This window comes from Protopterus annectens, chromosome 9.part0 (assembly GCF_019279795.1).
Source record: "Protopterus annectens isolate FY-2018-M chromosome 9.part0, PAN1.0, whole genome shotgun sequence".
NCBI classification, from domain to species: domain Eukaryota; kingdom Metazoa; phylum Chordata; order Ceratodontiformes; family Protopteridae; genus Protopterus; species Protopterus annectens.
The window spans coordinates 225,384,003-225,397,740 of record NC_056743.1 but is presented as its reverse complement, the minus strand read 5'-3'; the positions used below and the strand labels follow the sequence as shown (position 1 = coordinate 225,397,740).

The following is a 13,738-nucleotide window of genomic DNA, read 5'->3' as shown; positions in this document are numbered from 1 at the left end:
AGTCAAAGCCTCTCTTCAATGTATAGAAGACATGCTTGCCCAGTTGGTGCCAACCACTATGCCAACACGAGCCCCTACCATCTCATCGGGGACTTCTACTGCAACACCATCTGGCAGTGGACATGTTTGAGGCTCTGTGGACTGGGTACACAACTGGGACTTCCTCAGCCCTTCTTCCCTAACCATTTCTCTTTCACCCTCTTCCCTATTTCCCACCCACACTACCCTCTTACAAAAAAAAAATATATGGAAAATAGGGGGTTCTATCCACAGCACAAACATAGAGTCCATCCTCTCCCCAACTCAAAACATCTTAATGTTTCCCTTGTGTGTTCACCTCTTGTTTTGTCTCCCTTTTTTCAATCGGTCCTATCACCCCCTTTCTATTTTTTAATGACACCATCAGGGTATACACGAAAGGATGCCCCTATATAAAACAGTTCTAACCCCTTTACGTTAAAAACAAACATAAAAAACCCACTTTTAGCCACTGCGCAGTCCGCAGCTTTTAATGCTTTTAGCATGACTGCACTCAGTAGTGCTTGCACAAAATATGCCAAGACACATACCATTTATGATTCCACAAAATACTTCACACACACGAAAAAATGAACTTTACACAAGGTACACTTTTACAAAAAAGAAGCATGATTACAGTAGTTACTTTGCTTTTTCATATTCAAAACTATTATGTTATGCTGATCTTAGCTGAATATCTGTGTTGCTCCACTGTCCACAAATGCACAGTATGCACTTGTGCAGCCCCAGACTATAAATACAGCCCTGTCTTTTTCCAATGTCTCTCTCTGCTGCTTTTCTACTTCCCTTTATATAAAAGCAGCTCACTACAGACATCGTAAAATCTACAGAATGCATGTTATTCTCTTACTTGTCAGTAACTGTGAGAGCTCTAATGTTCAAAACTGAGTACCTTATTTGCTTGTAGAAGTGTATCAGATTCAGACAGATAAAATTATTGCAATGGGCTGCATGTTAGGTCTCAAGTTGTGGTTTGATATGATGTATGGATGGAAGTCTTACCATGCCTGGTAGGCAAGTGGCCATCACACCCTGCAGGTGGTGGTAAGATTATTCCCTAGTAAAAGGACTTGTCCCAGTGATGTTATCTGTACTACCCTGTCTTGTTCCACAACAAACCATCAGAAATAGTACAGGTTACTTTATGTCTAGTTTAAATGTTCAGAATTACAGAACTATGTTTGCCAAAAGGAGATTGCATTCCTGTTTTTCTTTTTTCAATGGCCTCCAGACTGGGATGAAACTAATTTTCTAAAAGAAAAGGTAAGACATACCTGTATTTAAAGATGTTTGCCAAGATTCAAAGATAAGTAACAGATAATAAAATAAAATCATACAGCATGTGTAATATCTGATTGTCAGTGTCATATTCAGAAGAAGATAGAATTGATAAAAATGCTTTTAAGCTGTACAACTCATTTGAAAGATGAAGTTCTGGTAAAGTAATCTTTAATCTGACTAGCACCTTTTGCAAGTTTTCATTTCTCTGCGTACTGTAATTATTTTTTATTTAAATATTTTGTTAACGCCTTGCACAACAGATTGGGTAGGAATAAGGCTGCAGAGTCATTCCTAGTTTGGGTTTAAGATTTGGAACAAAGCCATCTGGAAAGTGCAGGTGAAATCTTTGAAGCAATGTTGTGAAAAACAGAAAAAACTCCATTCTGGCTAGTTGTTCTCCAAGGCAATGCCGTCTGCCTAGAAGTAAAAAAAAAAAAATAATAATAACAATATGAATGTTGTTTATTCTTTTGCATTCCCAATGTTCCATTTAGACTTCAGGCAACAAAATGGATTCCTGTTCCCTCTGGCCTGGCTGAACTCGTTATGATGAATTTAATTAACTAAACAAATCAATTTCCTCTGAGCCCCCTTTTCATCTAGTCGAGCTGATATAAAAACACATTCTAGCTTTTATTTTTTACTGCGATGGATGACAAATTAATGCATACTCTCAAATAAATCTTGCATATCTTTTCCTTCTGGAATTTGCTTCTTCTGCTTAAAGATTAAGATGACATATCTGGCCTAAGCCATGTTCTTCCTGTAAATATTGCTTACTATCCTTCAGTCCTTTTCATATTTCACTGCTTTTTTAAACATATCCATTATTTTAGACCCGTCTCAGAATACACTGTCACATTGAAAAATCTTTGATTTGTACAGTACATGAAACAAACTAGTCAATCAATCTGACACAACTCCTCAATGGCTGCAGTAATGCTTTTAAGTCATGTTGTATTACAATGTCCCACTCAAGCTGTATTAAATAGCAGGAACAACCAGATATGCTGGAAGAACTACTGTTTTCCACCAGTAACTAAGTCTTAGCTAAAAATAGATGTTTTATTATTATGAATATGATGAACTATTATGAATATGAGGAAAGAATGACACTTCAGAAGATGCCATGAACACTGATGAAATGGCAGAATGCCATTAATGAATTGCTGAGATGACAGATAAATGGAGATGAAACTAAAGGTCTTACAAGTACTTGTGGTTAAGGGGAAGCTCATATGGGTTTTGGGTACATGGGAAGGGATGGATTTATTTATAACTTTTTTTTCTGGGGTGCAGACGTGTAAGTGAAATCACAGCTATATCTATATAGATAAGAGAGGAGGGATATGTGAGTAAAATCAACATGATCATTTTCTAAACTGTTTGTACTCATATGAGTCATGGTGGTACACGGTGAGTAGTGAAGGCCAGAGTTTCTTCTCCTCAGTAGCCATTTCTAGCTCCTTCTGTGTGATCCCCAGGTCTTCCCAGATGAGCTAATTGTTATAATTTCTCCACTGTGTGCTATGACTGCTAAGGTGCCTCTCTCTAGTGGGTTGTAACTAGTGCCTCTTATCTGGCTGGCACCCAGGAGGCATTGCATATGATACCCAAAACACTTCAGCTGACCAACGTAACATGGAGGTGCAGTGCCCCCATGCTCCCTTGGATTTCAAGGCACTTCATTTTATCATGAAGACTGGAAGCAGCTACACTCCATGTGAACCCCATTTTTACTGCCTATATCCTCATTCTTATTCTGTCAGTCAAGACCTAAATCATAATGGTAAGTGAGAATGGAGATGTGTAAATTGTGAGCTTTGTCCGAAGGGCTGGCACAATGCCTGAACTAATGCCACTGCTGCACCAGTCTGTTAGGAAATCCCCCAGCCCCCTCTGTCCTCACTCCTAAACAAGATGCCAAGATTCTTAACCTCCTTCACCTCAAGTTGCTGCTTCCCTTCATCTGGAAAGAGAAGTTCACTGTTTTCTGAGAGAAGACCATGACTTCTGATATGCAGTTGCTGATTTTCATCTCAACCACATCATAGTCACTAGTGAATCACTTCAGTGTAGGATGGCAAAGTAACGTGAAGCTAAGAGGGCATCATCTGTGAACAATGAAAATACAACCTTCAGATCCTCTGAGTGGACACATCTTCATTTTCTGTTCATAATGATATCAAACAGTAGGGGAGACCAGATACAAGACAAGACTTGACCATTTGCAGAGTGTTAAGCCCACATTGAATATTTTTGACTTAATGTTGACATTGCAGACACAGTTCTCACCTTTTTTTCATCTTACCTTTAAGCATCCCTGTGACTAGCACTTGCTCTAATACCTGCTGGAAAGCACTAGGAAGCCTTAAACTGATACAAGCACCCAGTTCTCCTCATTAATAAGGAGAAATTAATCATAGGCACTAAATAGCCTATAATTGCAAAGTACTTTGCTAAGTGAAGGGAAAACAGCTCCTGCACTTTTCAAAAAAGCACCAAACCAGGCATGTCCAAGGGTCAGCTTCAAGTGATTTCTCCTGTCCACCTGGTGAATCTGGGCATACTGGGGCAATGCAGCAATTGCCTCATCTACACAGACAACCCTGTCCTCCTACCACTCAAAACTACAACCTGAGAGAGATGCACTTACATAGCCAAACTGGAAGCAAAGCTCTCTCCACCCAAGATTGTGCTAGACAGTCAAAAGGAGAAGGTTAACACCCACACTACACCTCAAGCAACACATAGCCCTTCTAAATTCACACCACCAACACCCACTGATAACAACACTAAATCAACATATGCAGAGGCCCTTAACTGTAACCTGCCCAAGCAACAAAGACCTCCAAAGCTAAAATGCAAACACCAATCACAACCAAAGTGTCACATAGCTCACAACACCAATGTGCCAACTAGCAACAGCTCCTTAGGCAAGACGACGTACCTTACACTTTAGACACAAGTGACTCTATAGTCAGGCACACCAATGTCCCACTCGCTAGGGTGAACAAGGAGAAAATTACAGTCAGCTGCCTGTCAGGTGCCAGGATCCGCCACATAACACATGCACTCAAGTCACTCCACAACAAGTACAAATATGACTCTGTCCTTGTCCATGTTGGAGTGAATGACTTGAGACGTACCTCCCTGGACTACATGAAAAGAGAAATGGAAGAGCTCTCTGATCATGTGGCCCAGTCAGGCATGACCCTAGCCCTAAGAAGCATCCTGCCTTCACCCAGAATGATACCACAATATAAGGACAAAATGATTGACTTCAACAATTGGCTAAGCTTCTGGTGTCATTCAAAGGGGATCCATGATCTGTCTGCCTGGGACAACATGATCGACAGACCACGATGCTTTGCCAGAGATGGTCTGCACCTGTCGCCCCTGGGATTCAGGTTACTGGCTAAGGCTCTTGCCACCTCTATAGTGCCTTTTTTAGGCAAAGTTCAAAGGACAAAACCACCACTATAACATGTACAAGCATGCAAAATCTGAAGGTACTCAATGCTAGAAGTCCAAACCTCAAAACACACTCTCGAGTTACTCCTAAAAATGGAGAACATTGATATCTATGCAGTACCTGAGACCTGGTTCAAGGCTCCAGAGAGGACCCCTGCAATACCAGGCTACAACTCTTACCACACTTTTCGGCCACCAAACCAGGATGGAAACACTAAAGGTGGAGGAGTGTCCGTATTCACCAAGGATATTCACACCACCAGGCTAGTTGCCCGACATAATGCATCTGAAATTTTCCAGGTGCAACTAACACTAGGTAAGACTGCAATCCAAATTGTAGCTTGCTACAGATCCTCCACCATGCTCCAAGATTCTCACTACACCTTTCTAAACATACTGAAAAATATTAAGATACAACCAAACACCCTAGTACTGGGTGGTTTCAACTACCCTGCTATTAACTGGGAAAACTACTCGTGTACCAACACCTTTGCCCAATGGTTCATGGAATTCATAAAACCAAGGCCCAGGATCAACTAATCCATAGTCCCACCAGGGGCTCCAATATCCTAGACCTGGTAATTACCAACATGGGAAATCGATGCTCCACACCTATGGTCACCCCCTTGTTGGTCAGGTCAGACCATAAGCTAACCACCCTTAACATCCATATCCCACCCCCACTCCTCAGTAAGGAAACCTCCATAAAAAACTTCTCCAAAGCCAACTTCATGCTACTCAAGTCAGAAGTGACAAACTTCATGACACCCATGCTGACGGGAACTATAAGTTTGACTGCTGAGTCCTACACTAAGGCACTGTATGAGCACATCCACTCATGCATGAATTGTGCCATCCCAAATAGAACCAAGATGCTCTCCTCCAAAAAAAGGAAGCCAATCTGGTGGTCCCCTGCCATAAACAAACTTTACAACAAAAGGAAGAAACTGTTGCAGAAAACAGGAAAATCCCACAATGCAAAAAATTCCCTTACCAGCCTCAGTAAGAAGCTGAGATCCCTCGTAAAATCCTCCAAAGCTAGTTATGAAAATAAAATTGCCAAAGATTCCAAAGACAACCACAAGGTATTCTATAACTATGTCAAGAATCTAAATGGCAATGCTCAGATCTGCTCTGAGCTACAACATAATGGCATTAAATGTACTGATCCCAAGGATATTGCCAATATCCTGGCAGATCTATTCAGTGCCAACTTCACCCCATCTCACCCCCTAAATGGACCATCTCAATACCGGAAGATTGCCAAATTCCGGTAATAACAGCCACACAGGTAGAAAACGCATTCTCCAAAGCTAAGAATACAGCATCCATGGGACCAGATGACATCCTGGGCTGTGTACTGCATGAACTACAAAATGAACTGGCACCTCACCTAAGTGTCATGTTTAATCATAGCCTCACCTCAGGCTTTATGCCCACTGAGTGGCACACAGCTACAGTTATTCCACTCCACAAGGGGGGATCCATTGCCCCATCAGTCTGATGAGCCTGATCTGCAAGGCCATGGAACATATTATCATGGAACTTATAAACAAAGATATTGGCAACCTTCAAACACTGGACCCCACCCAGTTGGGGTTCGTGAAGGGCCAATCTTGTCTCCTGAACCTGAGTGACTTCTTCGAATCAGTCTCCAAAGCCATGGATGAGGGTAAGGCAGTCCACACAGCCTATCTGGACCTTGCCAAGGCCTTTGACACCATCCCCCACTCTGGAATCATAGATAAACTTACTAAGCTGGGCATTAATCCCTATGTCACTCGATGGGTTGCCAACTGGCTTACTGACAGAACCCACACTGTAAAAGTAGCTGACTCTAAATCCAGCTCCAGACAAGTGGAGTACCTCAGGGTTCAGTCCTGGGACCGCTCTTGTTTGGCATCTACTTCTCTGAAGTACAGGCCAACTCTAAGGGACTCTGGCTAACAAAGTTCTCAGAGGACTGCAAACTGGGAGCCATTACTGAATCCCCACATTATGTGGATACTCTACAAAAGGGCCTTACAGAAACAGATGTTTGGTGCCAGAGCCATGGGCTCAAGCTCAATGCCAAGAAATGTATAGTTATACCCTTTGGGAAAAAAACATGTACCAGTGAATTACCTCATATGTTGCAGTACACTAAACACCGAAAGTGTGATAAGAGACTTGGGGACACAGGTGAACAGTAGTCTCACCTTCAATAACCACATCACTACAACAGTCAGGAAATCCTTCTATGTGGCACACCTCATCACTAAGGGCTTTTCGTCCAGAAAAAAGGAGGTAATTGTTCCACTGTACTCATCCCTCATTTGACCCATTATAAAATACAATGCCCCATTTGGTATGTACCTCTCAAGACATCTGCAACAATTGGAAAGGCCACAGAAATACCTCACTAAAAAATCACAGACCTAAAGCAGATGCCCTATGCTGACCACCTTAAAAAACTCCAGCTATACTCTGTCGCATATCGTCTACTCAGAGGTGATCTTTGCTTAACATACAAGGCCATGTCAAACCCAGAGCTGTTGGACACGCTACACTTAAAGAAATCCCAATCCCTCAGAGCCACACGCTCCAGGGATCTAAACCTTGTCATCACAATAAACAAAACATGCTGGAGGGATAGGTTCCTGGCCCATAGACTCCCCAGACTCTGGAATAGACTGCCCATACATGTCAAGCAGAGCACCTCCTTGGCCCTCTTAAAAAGGAACCTTGAAGATTGTATGGGAGAAAGAAAATACACCCTGGGGATCACATCAGTCGCCCTGCTAGACAGGGGTCCAGGGAAGTAAATAGTGTGGGAAGAAATAGCCAGGGAATTCTTATGGCTAGGCTTGTATAGGCCCTAGGGCCCATAGCCTAGTACCAACCTATGAACCTCTTGAAATGCAGGAACAAAATGGCACACTAGAGTGGCTCTGGAATTTCTTACTGTTCTAGCACTTCCCACAACATATTCCAGGCTGCACAGTCATAGGCTTTTTACAAGTCCAAATCTCTAGTTTCCCTTTTATAAAATGTGGACTGCCACCCCATAAACCAAGATAAAGGCACTTTCTCAGCCTTCTAAAGCAATATGGTAACCATGACACTTTCACCCACTCTCACAGCTTTGCAAGAGCACAAATGTTTAATCTTTGCAGTGACCTCATATTCAAAATTAATTCAGTTCCTCTATCTACTTCTGGAATTGTTTCCTGAGAGGAGGTAACATTCTCTGGAATCAGAGAACTACCTCTAAGCACTGTCTCAATTTAAGGTCAGCATTTCTTCACTTTGGCAGCGACTATCCTTGCTAATATAATTTGCAGAAACTCTTAGAGGCTGTGCAGAAATCACTCTCCAAAGATGTGCCAGCTCCTCCCTCACAAAGGCCTTCATTACAGCAACTACCAGTGTAGATTCTTTACTAGGTTTGGGTTGTCAGTATATGTCGGTCAAATCTGGGGACACCTGCCAGCAGTGCAAGGGATGGCATCTTTCTTGAACCTGAAAGCTTTTCTGATGACTGCTGTCTGTTGATGGGTCCTAGCATCACTGTCATGTCAAGCGCCATCACCCTAGGGTCACAGTTCTTGTCACTGCCACTATCTCAACTGTTGAGTTCTTGAACAGGGCATATTCTCCAATCTTCATAGATATATGGGAGGAGCTATTCTGAGATGAGAGATTAACTCACCCTACACAGAAGCATCATCTAGTCACACAAATGACATCCTTATAACATATCTGTGCTTTCCAGGTCTGTCAAGACAGTAGCCCGGCTAATTGACCCAAATGACCATGAAATGATAATCACTTGGCAGTTCAGTGCCTCTTTGAAACTGAGTGTCTAGATCCTACAGCTTCAGGCCTAATGATACAATTATAAAGTTGATCACTGACCTTTGTCACATTGATCCCTGACCTTTGACCATTGTCTCACTAATCACTGACCTTTGTCACATTGATCCCTGACCTTTGTCTCACTAATCACTGACCTTTGTCACATTAATCCCTGACCTTTGTCTCACTAATCATTAACCTTTGTCTCACTAATCAATCACTGACCTTTGTCTCACTAATCACTGACTTTTGTATCATCGATGACTGACCTTTGTCTCATCTATCACTTACCTGTCTCTCATTGATGGCTCCCTTTGTCTCATTGATCACTTACCTTTATCTCATGTGCTCCAGTACCTTGTGCTTAAATATGGTGTTTGTTATGGCCAATTCATGACTAGCATAGAAGTCTGTTACTGATTCAAAACTCAGGTTTAGATCACACAAACATTTCTTCCCAACCATCCCCTCCAGATATCTCCATCATCCTCCATACGACTGTTGAAGTTTTCCAGTAGAACTACAGAAGCAATTGACAGAGTCTTCCTTTCTGTAACTCATAAATGTATTAATAACAGTACCCACCTAAGGGCTTGTGAATATATCCACACTTGCCTGAGGATGAACTCTACAGCATGAGTGAGATCACCCATTTTTAAACATCTGGCTTTAGAAATAGTACTGTGAGTATAGATAAGACCAGTTAAGTCTAGCTGGTTTTTTTTATAGACTATAGTATTGGCCCAAATTCCTTTCCCAGCAGTGAGACAACATTACATGTACAAAGAGCCAGTTTCCATTGTCAAGATCTAGTCCATCTTAATCTATACCACTCCTGCCAGGCTGATTGGTATCACATCTCAGCCCAATCTATTTCCTTACAGATGGTGAGCCCACATGGTGGCCTCATGCAGATTTTTTTATCTGATCCTTTATGGCTGTATGGGTTGTCCAACCACCAGGTGCTTCCAGATAAGCTGCATCCCAAGGCAGGGTTCCAGGGATGACTTCAGCTTGTCTGTTTTATTTACTCTGAGGATATTTTTGTTTAGACAATAATTACATGTTTTATAGCAGGAAGATATTTTATGTTTTTCACAGATCCCTAGTAGTTTACAAAAAAACTATATTTTTATGCCTGTCATGGGAATCTTAAGAGTTTTGTCACTACACTTTTCACAGGTAAATCTTATCAACTGTAAAGTAGCTATATTCTTCTTTATGCCCCATGTCAACTTATTACTTGTTAGAGAAAACGACACACAAAAGAGAACCAAATAACTGAAAAAGCCAGTAAATGTCTGAAGTTGAAAAAAGTCAGGAGCCAAAAATAAAATTGACGCGTTTCGTTCACATTTAATCCACCATGAACTTCTTCAGAATAATGATATAAACTCATTAATTGTTTAAATACTTTTCACGTAACTTCACGTGACTTAATCACCCAATACAAACAATCAATGTTCAATGTAAAAACAGTACTTATAATACTTAATTATAATACAAATTTTTTTACAATCAAGTGAAAATACTTAATAGAACCATTTAAAAAAATACAATATTGTATGACTTTATAACCTCTGTGCTTGTAAAAAGCACTTGATGTTAATAACATCATTTAGCCCAGGAGGCTCATCTTCATTAAGCAAAATCTGCCATAATGCTTCTCTACATACAAGTTTGACTTTAAAATTCTCAGAGAACAGTGTGTCGTTAACCCTTTCCAAAACTGCAAAACTAAACTTTTTAAAGTTGACACAAGATACAGAATGTCTAGCTAAAGCGTTAGACATATCTTTCTTTTTAATGGCAAGATTGTGTTCATAAATACGTTTGTTCAGTGACCTAATAGTTTTTCCAATGTAAAACTGTTCACATGTATCACATGAACCAATGTAAACCACACTGTGGGTTTTACAAGTATAATGCCCTTTACTCCAAATTGTTTTATTCATATGTTTCAAATGAACACTGGCATAGCTTTTATGAGCAAGTTAATTGAGCATTATAAAGTTGAATTAACAGTTTTGAAGGAACAAGCTGAGCTTTTGGATGCTAATATTAGGGCATCCGAAGGTTTTAATAGTTTAGCCACTCTTTACTTTGGTATTAATGTTAAACTGGACAGACTTCGTGCTTCCATAGTTGAAAGGAAGCAGAGAAAACTAAAAAGGGATTTATTGGCATATCGTAACAATGTGGCTTATCCCTTGAAAAAGAAAAAAGGCAACAGCACACGGCCTTTGTCTGTCCCAGAAGTTGAAGTGAGTAAAGAAAGTGAAAATGGTGTCAACAATGTGAATGAACTGCAAGTTCCTTTGAGGTCTTCTAATGTTTCTAATGTTACTAATAACAACCAGAACATTGTTGTTAACAATCAGAATGTTACTGAGTCTATAGATATTGTAAAGCCGAGCACATCTTTTGCGCAAGTTGTTTCTTCAAGTAATAAATCAGGTCCTTTTTTAACAGGCAAGGCAGGGAACACCAAGACGCCGAGATAGTCTGGAAGGGTCCAGACCAGGAACAAGGGGAGGGGCAAGAATTGCAGAAAGAATTAGAGTATGGCATTACAGTACTCAATTTAACTGACGAAGTTTTGCCCCCAGAAGTTATCACTGTACTTCAAAGGTGGTTTCCTTTTGTTCTGTCTAATAATGCGAATATACCTAGACTTATTGTTGATTTAAAATTGTATCTCCGTAAATTGAATTTACAATATATCTTTGAAGGAGTGGCTAAGATGGAATATGGTGAGGGTATTTGTAAAAGAAAAAGTACATTTAACCCTTTGTTAAATTCTACCTTGTTGGTTTTTGGAAAGCTCTGTGAGCAATAATTTAGAAAATTACACAGGTACAAAAACTCCTCTGAGCCTTATATCACTATACGTGAACGTCAAGCTTTGGATTATGTTGCCCACAAAAGTGATTGGTGTGTAATGAAAGCTGACAAAGGGGGAACAATAGTCATCATGAAGTCTACTGATTATAGTATGGCGATGAATGCTTTGTTAAATGATCCCAGTTGTTATAGGATAGTCAGTAAGGAATTCATAAGTAAATGTTTTTGTTTGGTCGATGTCATTCTTTTTGACTTGTTTACTCAGGGTGGCATTGACAACATTACATATGAATTTTTACATATTGAATATCCTAAATTGGCCACTATTTTTGGTATTCCAAAATTGCATAAGCAATGTGAGCGAATTCCCTTTAGACCTATCTTGTCAGCTAGTTTTTCAAAAACAGAGGCTATCTCTGTTTGGTTGGATAAGCTATTAAACCCTTTAGTTCAGAAAACAAAGTCTTACTTGAGAGACTCTTGGCATCTGTTGGAGCTTTTAGGTAAAGTTGTGTCCAAAGGGTATAGTATTTAATTTTGCATCTTTGGACGTTGTATCATTATACACTTGTATTGATCAGACTATAGGGGTAGAATATTTAAGGGAATTTCTTAGTACATAAACTGATATGGAAAATGATCTTGTTAACACTGTATGTACTTTAATGGACATTGTCCTAGAAAACAACTTTTTTTCTTTTGAAAACACTTTTTTATCAACAAATTTCAGGCGTTGTCATGGGGTCCAGAGTTGCACCCACTTTTGCAAATATAGTTATGACCATGTGGGAAATCAAGTTTTTATATCTGTATTCCTTGGCTAATCACATTGTATTTTACAAGAGATACATAGATGACTTGTTTTTCCTATGGGGTGGTGATCTAGAGTCTTTTCATAAGTTTGTTGATTATTTAAATACAACTACAGACTTTTTGAAATTTACTATTGGTCATTTTGGAGGTGATATAAACTTTTTGGACCTACATTTAAGTTTAAGCAACGATAAAGTCAATTTTGAGAGTGACATCTTTAGGAAATCTACATTTATCAACCAGTATCTATACCACAATAGTTTACATCCTGAATTTATGAAACGTGGTGTAGTCAAGGGGCAGTTAATTAGATTAAGTAGATTGACGAGTAGGGACGACAAGTTCTTTAAAGAAGTTGAAAAACTGAAACATTTCTTTATTGATAGAGGGTATAACAGTACTTGGTTAGAAAACATTCAGAATGAAGTATTTACTTTAAGAACTGATAAGACACGTCCTATTTTACATCAAGTTACTTCACATCAAGTTATTACTGCCCGTAGTACTAATGTTGACAATGGATTTAAAGTTGCTAATGAATTTAGGTTGGCTTTTCCTATACCTGTTTGTAATGAAATGTGTTTTATCAAAAAGATTATAATCAACAATTGGAAAGTTGTTCTAGGTAATAATGATTTAAGTTCCATCATAGGTAAAAAACCTTCCTTTACCTACAACAAAATCATTACTATCAAAAGTGTGGTTGAAAGTTGTAAGCAATCCAATTTTGTTGAGTCCAATTTTGGTACATTTGCTTGTAATAGTTGCAAACAGTGTAGATACATAGCAGGTTGTAATATTATTCATTTGAAACATATGAATAAAACAATTTGGAGTAAAGGGCATTATACTTGTAAAACCCACAGTGTGGTTTACATTGGTTCATGTGACACGTGAACAGTTTTACATTGGAAAAACTATTAGGTCACTGAACAAACGTATTTATGAACACAATCTTGCTATTAAAAAGAAAGATATGTCTAACGCTTTAGCTAGACATTCTGTATCTTGTGTCAACTTTAAAAAGTTTAGTTTTGCAGTTTTGGAAAGGGTTAACGACACACTGTTCTCTGGGAATTTTAAAGTCAAACTTGAATGTAGAGAAGCATTATGGCAGATTTTGCTTAATGCAGATGAGCCTCCTGGGCTAAATGATGTTATTAACATCAAGTGCTTTTTACAAGCACAGAGGTTATAAAGTAATACAATATTGTATTTTTTTAAACGGTTCTATTAAGTATTTTCACTTGATTATAAAAAATTTTGTATTATAATTAAGTATTATAAGTACTGTTTTTACATTGAACATTGATTGTTTGTATTGGGTGATTAAGTCACGTGAAGTTACGTGAAAAGTATTTAAACAATTAATGAGTTTGTATCATTATTCTGAAGAAGTTCATGGTGGATTAAATGTGAACGAAACATGTCAATTTTATTTTTGGCTCCT

At 39.3% G+C, this 13,738-nt stretch overlaps 1 protein-coding gene across 1 annotated transcript in view; it reads right to left on the bottom strand.

The window, feature by feature from the left end:
* Window positions 1-313: 313 nt before the first annotated feature.
* Window positions 314-13,738, bottom strand: part of LOC122811147 (vitamin D 25-hydroxylase) — a 167,675-nt gene continuing 154,250 nt past the window's right edge. The window contains exon 5 of the mRNA XM_044082788.1: window positions 314-1,737. Within this exon, the coding sequence (XP_043938723.1) occupies window positions 1,562-1,737 (176 nt within the window). The 3' untranslated portion in view covers window positions 314-1,561. The remainder of the gene's footprint in view (window positions 1,738-13,738) is intronic.